This window comes from Mastigoproctus giganteus, chromosome 6 (genome assembly GCF_048544385.1).
Source record: "Mastigoproctus giganteus isolate SK-2022 chromosome 6, ASM4854438v1, whole genome shotgun sequence".
Classification (NCBI taxonomy): domain Eukaryota; kingdom Metazoa; phylum Arthropoda; class Arachnida; order Uropygi; family Thelyphonidae; genus Mastigoproctus; species Mastigoproctus giganteus.
Window position 1 is genome coordinate 64,443,783 of NC_143580.1, and position 14,306 is coordinate 64,458,088.

The 14,306-nt window shown below is 35.5% G+C and overlaps 1 protein-coding gene across 1 annotated transcript in view; it reads right to left on the reverse strand.

Moving 5' to 3' along the window:
* Window positions 1-520: 520 nt before the first annotated feature.
* Window positions 521-14,306, reverse strand: part of LOC150084355 (uncharacterized) — a 33,356-nt gene continuing 19,570 nt past the window's right edge. Inside the window, exon 3 of the mRNA XM_090375186.1 lies at window positions 521-1,654. Within this exon, the coding sequence (XP_090231312.1) occupies window positions 1,419-1,654 (236 nt within the window). The 3' untranslated portion in view covers window positions 521-1,418. The remainder of the gene's footprint in view (window positions 1,655-14,306) is intronic.

Genomic DNA, 14,306 nt, shown 5'->3' on the forward strand with positions numbered 1-14,306 from the left:
TCTCTGTACAGTTCTTTATTATACTCATCAGAGAAAGTGAAGGATAGTTGCATAGATGTGCAGAAATTCACATTTAAGCAAAAAAACCAGTTGTTGGAATAAACTTATTTAATGTTGCGGGGGCAAGTAATGTTTGAATAAGTTTAAGGAACATTTTGACAAATTAAGAGCAGGAATAAGGAAATGAAGTACATATTTCCTTTTTTTTGCTAATGCTATATAAGCTTTGCATCATATCACCAATACTAATACAATTAATTATTAATGTGTATTCTAAACTTAAAGCTAGTCGATAAATGCAGCTACAAGCCATGCAAAAGTTAACTGGCGTTTCTATTATTAGTACTGTACAGCAAATCAGAGTTAAAATGACCACTGTGATATTAATTTTGCCTTGCTAAAGACCAAAAGTTGGCAGGATAAAACTATTTTTTTTTATTTATCTTTTTAAGATGTATGATTTATTTTCAAGGAAAGTACATATATGCAGTTTCAATCAATAAAAATAAATAATGACAGATGTTCAAATTTGGTATAAACAAAATAGATAACTGATTCAAGGTCATGTTTCTTCCAAAAGGCGCTTCCTCACTCCTCCAACCGATAGACCAATCTGTTGGCAAGGAGGAAAAAGAAAAACTGTGGTCAGAAATGTTTACTTCAATAATATGTAAATAAATAGTGGGACAGGTGATTATGAGCCTAGTGAAATGCATAACAACAGAAGAAAGTGAGAGAAAAAAATAATTGCTGTTGAAAAAGTGAAGTTGGGAAACTCCTTTAACACTTTTGTTGCTGGCTTTTCTGACAATGGTTTCGACATGGAATTGAAAACCACGCAAGTCAATCTAGCTTGGAAAGGGCAGGAACATTTTTGAGCTTTCTTCACACTGACTGAGTTAATTAGCCTCCAGTGAAGGTTGCTTGCCAAAAATATCCAGATTTTCTTCTGTCAAAGTGGAAGAAAAAGTTCTAAAAGTAGGGTGGTTCCCCCTCCAAGTGGATTAAAATCCAAAGCTACATATTTGCATTCAGAAAGTGAACATGATAAGGAGTTCATATTTATATATTGTTTTTTGTGTCCTTTGTTGTCACCCAGTTTCAATAAAATACTTAAATGTGAGAAAGTTATAGCTTCCATCGTTGCACTTCAGTTGGCTATTTTTATCAAATAATGCAAATGTGCATAAATTATCGTACTGCTTACTATGTTGGTAAGCACATTTCCCTTAGGGATATTCTATAGTACTCAATATATTACTAAAATTCATATATGCATCAGTTCATAATCTGTATCAATTCTATGACAAAAAAAATAAAATAAATGACCTCTTACTATCCTGAACAAGTGCATGTTTTAAAGTTCAAGGTATATTTAACTTATGTCTGGCCACACAGCTATACCTACAGACCTATTTTTAACTGGGAAAGCCACTCTCCACTTCCTTTTGTTTTTTAATTGCAATGGTATACCACTCTAATTCCTTCGCCAATCGTTCTGCTTTGGAGGTAGTTTGGGCTGATTCTGTTGTTCCATCTTCAGTAATAGTTTCATGAACAACAGAGGTGGTAAAGATAAATGGTAGAGTGACCATTCCAAGCTCTCCTAAAAATGAGCGTAGCTGGATACCTGCTTCCATTCCACCCCCTGGTCCTACATAAAGAAAAAAAAAAACTGTTAATTAAATAATTAAAGAACTTTAATTATTATATTTACATGAAAGTAATATTACTCCAATGGCACATAAAAATCAGTACAAGCTATCATGTCTAGCTTACATATCATGGATGTAATTTGCATGTACAGCAGATTATATCCATAAAAAGTGTTGGAATTTGAAACTAATTTTTCCATAGAAACAGTGATACCATATGGATTATGTTTGACTAAGAGTCAGACATTCAACATGTGTTAAGATATGAATATTAAGCAATTTAAGTACATAAAATACTTCTCTTCAAGAATTGTTTACAAAATTGTATGAGCAAGCTCCTTCTGAGTTCAGATTTCAACAATCCATTCTCATAGGGTTACCACTTGCCTCTTTGTTTACTGTGTAAGGCAATTCTGGTATTTCTTTTAACATTATCATTTCATGACATGACTAGCATTAGCATTAGTAGAGGCATTTGATGCAAGAAAGCAAGCTTATGCAGCATCAGCCAAAAAAAAAAAAAAAAAAAAAAAAAACACTTCCACTTCACCCCTCTGTTCGTTCAAAATACCTGTCCAGCTGAGCCTTAAACTTATTTAGGCTATCAACCTCCACCACAAGGGATGGAAGTCTGTTCCACCAACCAACCACCCGCTGGCTAAAGGCAAATTTCCGCACGTCTATCCTACATCTGTCCTTCCTCAATTTGAATTTATGCCCTCTCAGGTGATTTTTCTGAGCTAGAGGAAGAATCCCATCAGCATTGAGCATGCTTAAACCATTCAAGGCTTTATACACCTCTATCAGATCACCTCGCTGGTGCCTAGTCTCCAGACACTGTAATTTGCAAAACTTAAGCCTTTCTTCGTAAGAGCACCCCTTTGTTCCATTCACTAATCTTGTTGCCCTTCTCTGTACTCGTTCCAGCAGCTCTACATCCTTCTTGAAATGAGGCCTCCAGACCTGTATACAGTACTCTAGGTGTGGCCTGACCATCGCCTTATACAATGGAATAATCACCTCCTTATCCCTGCTGGAAAAATTCCTGTATATCATTGACAATACTCCATGAGCTACTCTTGCAGCCCGTCTGCACTGCTCAGAGAACTTCATATCTGCCTGCACAACCACCCCCAAGTCCCTTTCATTCTCTACCACTGTCAGTGTAGTACCACAGAGTTGATACGTTGCTCTGGGGTTGCTGTTTCCCATGTGTAGTACTTTACATTTGTCAATGTTAAACTTCATTTGCCACCTCTCAGCCCATCTGCTCAACCTTTCCAGATCCTGTTGCAATTTCAATACTTTCAATACAAAATTTCAATACTGATGTTTTGATTTAAAACTCAAAAAGAAAGCATTTCTACTGGACCAGAGATAAATTAACATTAGATGAGTAATTTCAAGGAATGATGGCCACAGTTGAAAGAGAAACATCAACTAGATTTAGAAATGTTATTCACAATTTATTAGGAAACAAAGATGCAATTATGAAAATATGTTCAAATTTCAAAATTAGTATGCAAGGTTCATTCATGTAGTCCCAGATTTTTTTTTTTTTTTTTTTTTTTAAATCCCGGAAAACCTTAGTTCCATCACTTAAGTAATAGGATAAGTGATTCTATCAAGCTATAAAAGAGTGAGGAAGATACCAGGGAAAGGTAACATAAACATGATGGCAGATTACTGCTAGTCTGAAAAGGCACACATTGAACACAATGCACAAATGAAAAACTATAACACATTCTAATAAAGGTGAATCAGCATAAATATCCATTTTTGTAATAATATCCTTTTTATCCTTTTAATGTTGAAAAAAAGTTGCAAGTTAGGATTAAATTTGAAAGTATCTGCAATTCTGCCCAGACACGATAGGAGGGAGTATATAATGAGAGCCTTGTCAATCAGTTCGACCCTTGAGATACTGTGTAAGGCTCATCAGGTAGAATTTTTCTCTGTGTAGTCTGTGCTTAACAAGAGATAGCTTCTACAGGGATAGGATGCACTTAAATAGAAAAGGTGCAAGAATATTTGCTGATGCAATCAAGGCAGTGTTAGGTGGGTAGGAAAACTGCTAGTCACAGACAAAGATTAACAGTAACCACAGGCAGAGGTGAATGTGATTCTTGCACCGCTTCTATTAGAATGAGCAGCAGCCTGAAGGGTGGGGTGCTGGGGATTTCAGAGACTGGTGGGAGTTGTCATGGAACAAATAAATACCTGGCCTGCATTAGGGTAACTAAGAGTATGATAGGTGCATGTATATTTGCATGTACACCAATGCTCGGAGTATAGTAAATAAATTTGAAGCGCCTGTCAAGACATCAAAGGCAGATATTGTCGGGATATCAAAGACATGGTGTCACACATATATAAGTTGTGCAGAATTGGAATATGGGGAATACAATGTGTGCAGAAAGGATAGGATGGGAGGAGGGGTTATTCAGTTAGTTAAGAAACATGAAATCTAAGTGCATTGAATCAACACAGATGGACAATGCAATATTGAGTCAGTTTGGTGTAACATGGGCATAGGCCTAATGACTCTGATTAGTACAATGAACAATTGTATAGAGAAGTAGAGTGGACCAGTAAATCAGAATGTCTTATACTGCAAGATTTTAACTTCCTAGATATTGACTGAAACTTGTGGATTGGTCACTCGCACACTAGCAAGACTTCTGTGGATTTTATTTATTTCGTGTCAGAAATGTACAAGAAAGCAAATATAAAAATATTCAATTAAGTAACATATATAATCAAAGCTGGGATGGGGGGGAAGCCAATAAACAAAATTGCTAAATTTTTTTTATCGTCAATATCAAATGGGTTGGCCTCAAAAAGTTGTATATTTCAGGAGCAACCCAGTGGTTTCATCGGAGTCCAGGAACACATGCTGCCCTATATCTCTTAGCATTGTTAGCATTAGTAGAGGCATATAATGCAAGAAAGCAAGCTTATACAGCATCAGCCAAAAAAAAAAAAAAAACCTTCCCATTTCACTGATTCATTCATTCCAAATGTTTGTCTAGTTCTGCCTTGAATTTATTTAAGCTATCAACTTCCACAGCAACAGATGGAAGCTTGTGCCATCCTATCCAACTCTGCTAACGACATTTCACCAAAAATTGTCCTAACAAATCTGTCAAACTTACCCTAGTCAGCATGCTTAATCGCAAATCTTCGAAGTTGTAATGAATGAGGCTCAATAATCTGCTTCTAGTACAGCCTAAGCTGAAAGTAATCGCTCTGTGATCACTGTTAATCCAATCTGGTTTAACTTGCCAATCAGATATGAAATCGAAGGCGTACTATTGGCTAACATTACATTAATGTTAGACTTGCCATTAATAGTCCAAAACATCGGTTCATTACCAGGCTTATTAATAATCTCAAGTTTAGATGAGGATATCAGCTCTTTCAATAACCTGCCTCTGGCATCCATAAATCTAGAATGCCATAAAAGATTTTTAGCATTTGAATCCAGACAGATCACTTTTCTGCCTTTCAATCTGAATAATGCCTCTTCCAAATAGCTAAGAGAGCAATGAAGGTCTGCATCAGGCTGACAGTACATAGATATAATGAAAAATTGTAAAGCCAGATGAGTGCAGGTTATTGTGCAGTTTGCTTAGCGTAGTGTTGGTACGTTGTTCCTAATATTGCCCATCCAGTACTGCAGGAGGCGAGTCAGGTCACTAGGTGTCACATAAGTCTCTGGCTCACAGTAAGCTTGCCAGGGAGGACCCATTAAAAAACAAAATTAAGTTTTCATTGGAAACAAGTGTAAGGATAGCAGGTTGAGCTTGGGACAAAAGGTAAAGAGGAAGGAGGTAGGCTTTACAGCAGGAAATGGAAGAGTAGAGAATACAGGGAGCACTCCCTGTGAAGGCAACCCATCTTCCACAGGAGTGGAGTGGGGAACTGATGAGAACAGCAAAAGGTGTTTAGGGTGGTAGTGCCCACCAGGCAAAAGTTTGGGATTTAGGGGGGGGGGGGACAAAGGTATCATAGGGCTAGGGTGCCTCATGTGGGGGATTTGGATTGCCTTCGTGGTGGTTTTTATGAAATTCTGACATCCCACACTGGCCAGACTAGCTGTAGCCAGCATCCCACACCATGGCAAGTGAAAAGGGAAAATGTCATAGCATCAGGGAGAGCAGTAAGGGCATCCCAGGGGGTTTGCCCTGACCTGTAGTCTCGAGTTAGGGGAACACCTGCTTCCCACAAGTATACAACAGATACTCATCTATCACATGGCTATTTCACCACATACGGACAGCACACTTTTTTTTTATATGCAGGGGCACAGTAAAATGGAACAACACATCATTTACACATCCTTTTGCCCAACAATCATCCTCCCTAGCATACAGACAGGACACAGCACCCTGGATACCAAATGGGATTTTATTTTATTTTTGTTTTTTGAGACACAAGCAATCAATTGGTCACTGCATAGGTTACACACATGGTCAAATCAATCATACTACAGGAACACACTTTAGCCTGCAGTGAAATACAGGTGACCCCCGCTTAGTGCTGATAATTTGTTCCGTAAAAACAGAGCACTAAGTGAATCCGCGCTAAGCGAGCTCCACATTCCCGGTAACATATGTATTTTTGAGTGGCGGTCGGTGCCATAGGATATTTCCTAATCAATAATAAACAGTAGTGAAAAGATACACAAATGTCGGTCAAAATATTTAATATTCAAATATTTGTACATATAAAATATTCTGCATTACATACGTATATAATTATATGGTAACTACTTACGTATCAAAATTAAACTTAAAATTCCAATTAAAATCATGAATTTAATTGATCTAAATTGATTTAATTTAATTAATGAATTTAATCATGAAAAATGTGTCGATTTTGGGTTGAACTTTGGCCCTCTTCCAAATAAACTAAAAGGGGTATTAATTTTAAATCCCCCGCATTAAATCCACCCAACAATAAAGTCAACCGATCATCCTTCGCCGCTTTGAAACGTGGCATGTTTTTCCTTCTTTCAATATGAAACTTCTTTTAGGCATTCGTTTCCACAAAAGTCCATCTATGTTAAAAACTTGCTGAGAAGTATAACACACAATATCCCTCTTCAATAATTTTAACAAGTTCTTTTTTGAAAGTTTCGGCTCCTTGATCTGCACTTGCGGCTTCTCCCTAGATTTTAAATCTATTCAACCAGCCCTTACTAGTTTTAAATGGTTCCACATTTTTTTTTATTTTTTTTTAGGTGAGTTTTCTTCAGATAATCATATTGGCTAATCTCTCTCTCTCTCTCTCTTTTTTTTTTTAATAATATTTAACTTAACTGAGTTTTCTTCAGATCATCATATTGGCTAATCTCTCTCTCTCTCTCTCTTTTTTTTTTTTAATAATATTTAACTTAACTGAATTCTGCATTGGATATTATCTTTAATAAAATTAGTTAGTCTTTCCATTTCAATCCTAATAGCCAGCCTAGCCCTAGTTGCTTTCAGTGGAACAGCTATCTTTCCTGCTGCTAAAATTAATTCTTTATTTTTTTTTATAATTGTTCTTACAGTTAAACTTGCAAGTCTTAAATTATGACACACATCTGCTTGTTTTTGACCGGAATCTATTCGCTTCAAAATGTCTAATTTAATTTTCAAATTCAGTCTTTTTCTTACATTTATAGTCTTCGTACTGTGCTCAGACGTTGTTGCTTTTTCATTCCTATCGGTCATTATTAGCTCTTCGAAATGTAACTGCGTTGGTTGCATTAATTATGATACAATGTTTAAATAAACTGTCCGTTACGCACGATGTCTAATACTGTACTGAGTGATGACTAGACTTCGGGTAAATGCATATAACGCAAATATTAAAAGCAATATACTTGATCATTTTTTTAAAATGTTGATCTCAGAACTACGTAACAAGTCAACAAGTCACTGTACTGCAATTAAATTAGCGTGCGAGAAAATTTCACCGAGCGTGGGAAAATTTCTCAAATCGGCATGGGAAACGTTTTAATTCGGTTTTGCTATTCATTTTCAAGCTATCGACTCCATCAAATAAAACGATTTCGTTAAATATGCCAAAAATGCAATCTGTAAAAGAGCGTTATAGTGATCTGTGACAGCGTTATAGTCAGATACGGGTTATAATATAAGAACAGCGTTATAGCGAATCAGCGTAAAGCGAACCGCATTTATAACGGGGGCCTGCTGTATTATGTTTTTTTTTTTGTTTTTTTTTTGACATATATTCAAGGGTGTACATGCTTTCTTCAACATTTGGGGATATTCTCTTATTTTCAATCTTCCACTGCTTTCATAATGACACCCCAAATATGGGACAGCAGCAGCACACACCTTTTTTCTTTTTTTTTTTTTGCAGGCTAAGGTAAACAACACACACAGAGGTAAGGGAGCTCCAACCCATGCAGGACCAGACAAGTAAAATTCCTACTTATGTGTGCTCAACATTCTCTCCTCACAATTACACACATTCAGACAGCTTCAAACACAAATATTAGAGGACGAGCAGAGAGAACAGTATTTTAAGATGTGGGAGGTGAACAAGACATTGTATATACATGACAGTGTAAATAAATCACAAGTGCGTACGCACACACATTCACAACTGATTACACATTCATTCTCAGCCACACAACCTTGCACACGCACATTCATCCATTTATGCACACATATAAGGAAAACATATATAAACACCACAGGGCCCCAGAGGTCAAGCCAGGAGTTGTCAAATTGAGGACATCCAGGGAGGATCATCTTGATGGGATTTGGATTGACTGTCAGTTGGTACCATTTCTAATTTTTTCATCTGCCTCATCGAAATTTATTCTATAGAAATCTTTTTTGGTTGCTACATATCGTATATAAGGATAGTTTTAATCAAAATATAATTTTGCAGCTCTGTGCACTTCCACTTGGCAGCAGTGTTTCTTGCAATGTCAGAAATCCCAACAGTGCAAGTCCCCAAGGCTATAAGTTTATAGCCTCGAGTATTTCCGGCGAACAAGAGTTAGTTAGTTATTTGGTTTTTAGGAGCATTAGCAACTAAGGCCATACTGCTCCGTGAATATGCGGTGGTCATTCCCTGACCTTTCCGCATCCTCCGTATTTGGTGGTGACAGGCTCGAACCCCGGTCTAATCAAGAAGCGTGTGCTATGCACTGCTGCTCCTTCCCACCTGGCTACGGAGGCGCCGCGAACAAGAGTGTTGTGTCAAAAAGTGAAATAGTAAAGTTAAAATAAGCGACTGTTAAAACAATTGCTAAACACTAATCTAAATATTAATCTAGTAAGCTTAGTGAGAGAACTGTATGCAATGCATTCTTTGCAGTTTGCAATGTAAAGAAGTATGCATATTAATCTTTCTCCTGGTCAGCTGTTCTCATTCAGACCGTAGTCGTCGGGCCGCTGCACCGATTATCATGCGCAACAGTTTATTAGTGCTATTTATATAAATGCATATTATTTTTAATTTTATTTAACTTTGAATTTTTAATTTTAATTTTAGCGAATCAAGATGTCAAGGAAAATAAAAATTGATTCCAAATGAATGTTGTGTCTTCAATGAACTTTGGCCAATTAATTATTTTTTTTATATGGGACAATAACCGATGTACCTGCCTTATATGTAAGGAAGCAGTTTCTGTGTTGAAAGAATATAATTTGAAACGGCATTATATGACAAAACATGCTACGATAAACTTCAAGGAGAGTTGCAAAACAAGAAATTACAAGTGCTGAGCTTTGGTTTAGATGACATGTTATACTAATCAGAATTTAAATTTAATTAGAGCTAGTTTGCGAGCATCTCAAATCATTTCTGAAGAAGGGAGGACTTTTACTGATGGCTAATTTGTAAAACGAGTGTGCCTATCAATTGCAGAAGAAATATGCCCTGATCAAGTTAAGCACTTCGTTGCTTATAAGTTTATCAGTGTCGACTTTAGCAAGAAGAATCAAAGACTTGTCTGCTAATGTTAAAGATCAGCTGAAACGAAAAGTTACAGATTTTATAAATTTTTTGATCGAAATTGATGAAAGTGAAGATATTACCAACACAACACAGTTACTCATTTACATACACGGTATAAATCAAAATTTTGAAGTCACAGAAGAACTGGCTACACTTAAAAGCTTGAAGAATAGAACCTCTGGTGAAAACATATTTTATAGCGTATCAAAAGTGTTTGAAGACCTGCAGCTTGATTGGGAATTGTTGACAGTAATTACAACCAATGGTGCAAAGAATATGGTTGGAAAAAATATTGGTTTCACCAGCCATGTTAATAAATATTTTGATTCCGAAAGAAAACATCGAAAGACCTATGCAATTTCATTATGTTATTCACCAGCAATCGTGCGGTAAATTTTTGTCTCGAACTCAATTATGTCAACTATAATTAGTATTGTGAATTTTATACGCAAAGATGGCCTGAACCATCGTCAGTTCAAAATTTTCTTGGAGAAAATCAAAAGCGAATATGGCAATTTGTTGTATCATACGGAGGTACGAAGGTGAGTCGCGGTAATGTGTTAAAAAGATTTTTTCAACTCAGAACCGAAATAGACATATTCATGAACGAAAAATTAAAACCAGTCCCAGAACTAACAGACTCTGAATGGTTATGGGAACTTGCATTTTTAACAGATATTTGTGAACATTTGAATACATTGAATAAAAAACTCCAAAGTTGCGATCTACTTGTAAATGACTTGTTCTACAATATTAAAGCATTTCAGACCAAATTAGAATTAATTAAAAATTCAATTGAACAAAATCATTTTCCCCATTTTTTGTGTTGTAAAAGTTTATATAATAATATGCCCAATTATGATTTTTCTACCAACAATTTTGTCCGAAATCTTGAATTATTGATGGAAGAATTTCTTGATCGATTTGTTGATTTCGAAAACAATAGAAAATTATTTACATTATTTCAAAATCCACTTGATGTAAATGTATCACAAATAGATAAAAGATCTACAATTAGAAATCATAGATCTTCAAAGTAACGATAACCTGAAAACATTATTGAAAAATGAAACATTAATTAACTTTTATAAAACTTGGACAGAAAATGAATTTCCAGAATTAAAAAAAATTAGCAAGAAGAATATTTCTATTTTTGGTAGCACTTACCTATGTGAACAAACATATTCAAAAATGAAATATATAAAATCCAAACATCGATTAAGAATGACAGATGAACGTTTCCAAGACTTTTTAAGATTGGGAACTTCTATTATTAAACCTAACATTTCAATTATTGCTAAATCAAAACAACTACAAACGTCTCATTGATTTGCTATTTTTGTAATATCAAATGTGATTATAATAATAAAAATTGTGATTTTTGATAGAACTAGAGCTTTTTTTTACAACAAAAATCCAATGCTTTTAATTTTTTATATTTTTTTGTAATAACAAATGTGATTATAACAATAAAAATTGTGATTTTTGATATGACTATGGCTTTATTTACAATAAATATCCCTTGTTTATAATTTTTTATAGTTTTTCTATCCTGTACACCCACGTTTGACCTGGTGAAGTTGCTAAAATTGCGTTTTTGGTTTACACTGTTTTTAGTCATCAAAATTGCACCGACTCTGGCCCGCCATTTGTTATGAATTTTCTACGTGGCCCTCAGCTGAAAAAGGTTGGGAACCCCTGCTGTACATCATCCAAACTGCCATTCAAATACATCACTGAAATTAAAAAAATTGTAGGAACCTCCTTCAGTTTCCCAATGAATCAAGGGCTTATCGCATGCACTTTGTGTGGTACGGTATGAAGACCTAATTGTAGTTAGGTCTTCATAAATGCTACAGGAGATGCCTTTGTGTGTTAGGAACAGAAAAGTGTGGAAATTAAATGAAAATTTAGTGTTTTCTTGAATGAATTTGAGTGATTGAAGAAAAGGATCATTGCTCTTAAAGGAATTAAATCAAGGGACTCATCAAGCACTCAGGTACCCACCTTAATGTTAGAACCTACCCAAATCCATCTGGCTGCACAGCAGGATCACGATGAAGATGCACTGGTCATATAGGAGGTAATTATTTTTGGTAACTATTGCCAGGGAAGCAGGGAATATTTCTGCAATAACAATAGGACCAGTATATGCCAAGGCCAAAAGTCAATAATACTGTAGAACGATTATCATCTTTTAAAGGCACAAAAGGAGCTACTTATGTCCATGTTGGTACTGATGATATTAAACACTGGCATTTTTATGATTTACTTAAAAAGTGATGTGCAAAAAAAGCTACGAATTAGGGCTGAATGTGAAACTGTCTGGAATTTTAATAATACAAGACAGAAGGGACTTCATGACAAGAGCTTTGTCAACCAGTTCAATCCTGGAGAGATTATACCAGGCTCACGGAGTATAATTTTTCCCAGCATGACTAGTGTTCAACAGATGGGTTGTTTTCACAGGGGTGGGATGCACTTAAATAGGGGTGCAAGAATATTTGCAGATGCTATCAAGACGTTAGGTGGGTCAGAAAACTGTTCATTTAGGTGGACAGGGACAAACATGCTAATATTTTAATGACAACCATAAGCAGATGTGGAATTGATTCTAGCACTACTTCTATTTAGACATGCAGTAGCCTGAAAAGCAGGGAGGGTGGAGATCTATAAGACCTGTTAAGGGTCCACATAGGACTAGAAATTACACACACTTTTGTAAGTCATTAATATACAAATGAACTCATTTACTTGCTTATACACTACTGCTAGGAATATAGTAAATAAATTTGACAAGTTTGAAGTACTAGTTAAATCACCAAATGATGGCATTATGGTCATAATATGGAGTCAGAAACATGGAGTCACTCTTATATTGGAAAAGCACAATTTAAATATGTTAATTATAATGTGTATAGAAAGAACAGACATAATAGGGAGGGGGGGGGAGAAGGAGTGATATTTTTGATTAAGTATCAGACCAACTAAAATGGTACAACCAATAGACACAGGTTACCAATGTGATATTGGGTCAAGTCTGGTGTTGACAAACACTGGGAAAACAAAAGAGATGAAGTCTGTTATAGGCCAAATAACTGAGATGAGTATAACAAACAACTATACAGAGAAACAGTGGGCCAACAAATTAGATGTCTTATTTACTGTGGCAGATTTTAACTTTACAAATATAACTTGAAACTTATGAATATTCCTTGATTTGCTGAAGAATACTGCTTTCTCTTGTTACACCTTAGAGATGCAACAAGAGAAAGCAATGGTTCATCATGTATTAAGAACTTTCAAGTAAAGTAAGTTTTACGTTGGCAGTCATCATAGCATATTGAAATGAAAGTTTTCAAAAGAAATAACTACTGTCGAGGGTGAAAGGAAGGGATTTTGTTTTGCAAAGGTGATTTATAATGGGTTCATTATAATCATTTTTTAAACAATTTTCAGTGGTACCAACTGATATTAAAAAATACAAATGCCAAATGGGAAGTGTTCGGAGAGGTGATCGCAGAGGTCACTAACAGTTTTCTACCAACTAAAAGATACTGTTCAAGATGGATGTCAACCAACATGGATGTCAGTTGAAATGAACTCAGTAGCACAAAAGAAATGCACATGACAGTTACGAATTTTCATGAGATACAGAGCCATACAATAAATACAAACTACAAGTGTGTTAAAGTGTAGTGTGTTAGTTGTCTGATGGCACTGTGTCACTTTGTAAGTGACACAGAATCCTGTGGAGGCCAGAGATTTAAAAAGTGTGTGGGAAGTGGTTTGTTGTGTAGTGTTATGTTCTGTTGTTTCTCTGATCATTTAGCCATTGGGCTTCTACTGGGACCCACCACTGCCCACACTTTACCACAAGGAAGCAGGTCAGGCACCCAGTAGATTATTTAAGCACTCTGGCAGTCCTCTCCACCTATTTTCCAAGGATTTCAGTGGCAAGACAAACACGTTTTGGTGCCTTGATATATGGGTATATATATTTTTTAGTGGGCAGCCAGCCGGTATACATATTTCTTTATATTTATATAGTATCAGTATTATATTTTCGGACACCACATTTAAAAAAAAAAAAAACTTCTAACATAATATACCATTAAACAGCACGTACCTTATCTACTTAGACTATAATCAAATATATATATATATATATTTTTTATTTTTTTTTTATTTTTATTTTTTTTTTCCTTCTCACTCACTCATTCATCTCTTTCTTACACACCAGGCGGGGATGCAATGGTGTGTAATGTAATTTAAATACTAGTGCTTAATAATTAAGCTAAATAAGAAAGAATATAAAAGATTAAAACTAGGGTTAGTGTGTACTTAACTGTAATATTTATGCTTTGTGTTCTTTTTCTCACACACACTCTCATTCATTCTTCTGGCATTCATTTCATTTGTTCAACTCTTTCTTTCTGCACTGCACTCTCTGGGCACCTCAACTTACTGTTATTCTTCAATTATGATGCAGGCCAGGGGAAAATGCAGTGATAGTGTTTGTGTTGTTAGTAAATGTTTGTTAGTATATATAAAGTAGTGCAAGTTATTATTAACTTTGTATTCTTTCAGCCAATTATATTTGCTCTTCCACTCATTCCCATTCACCATAACACTCATTCACTCTCTTTCCCTCATGCTGGGTCA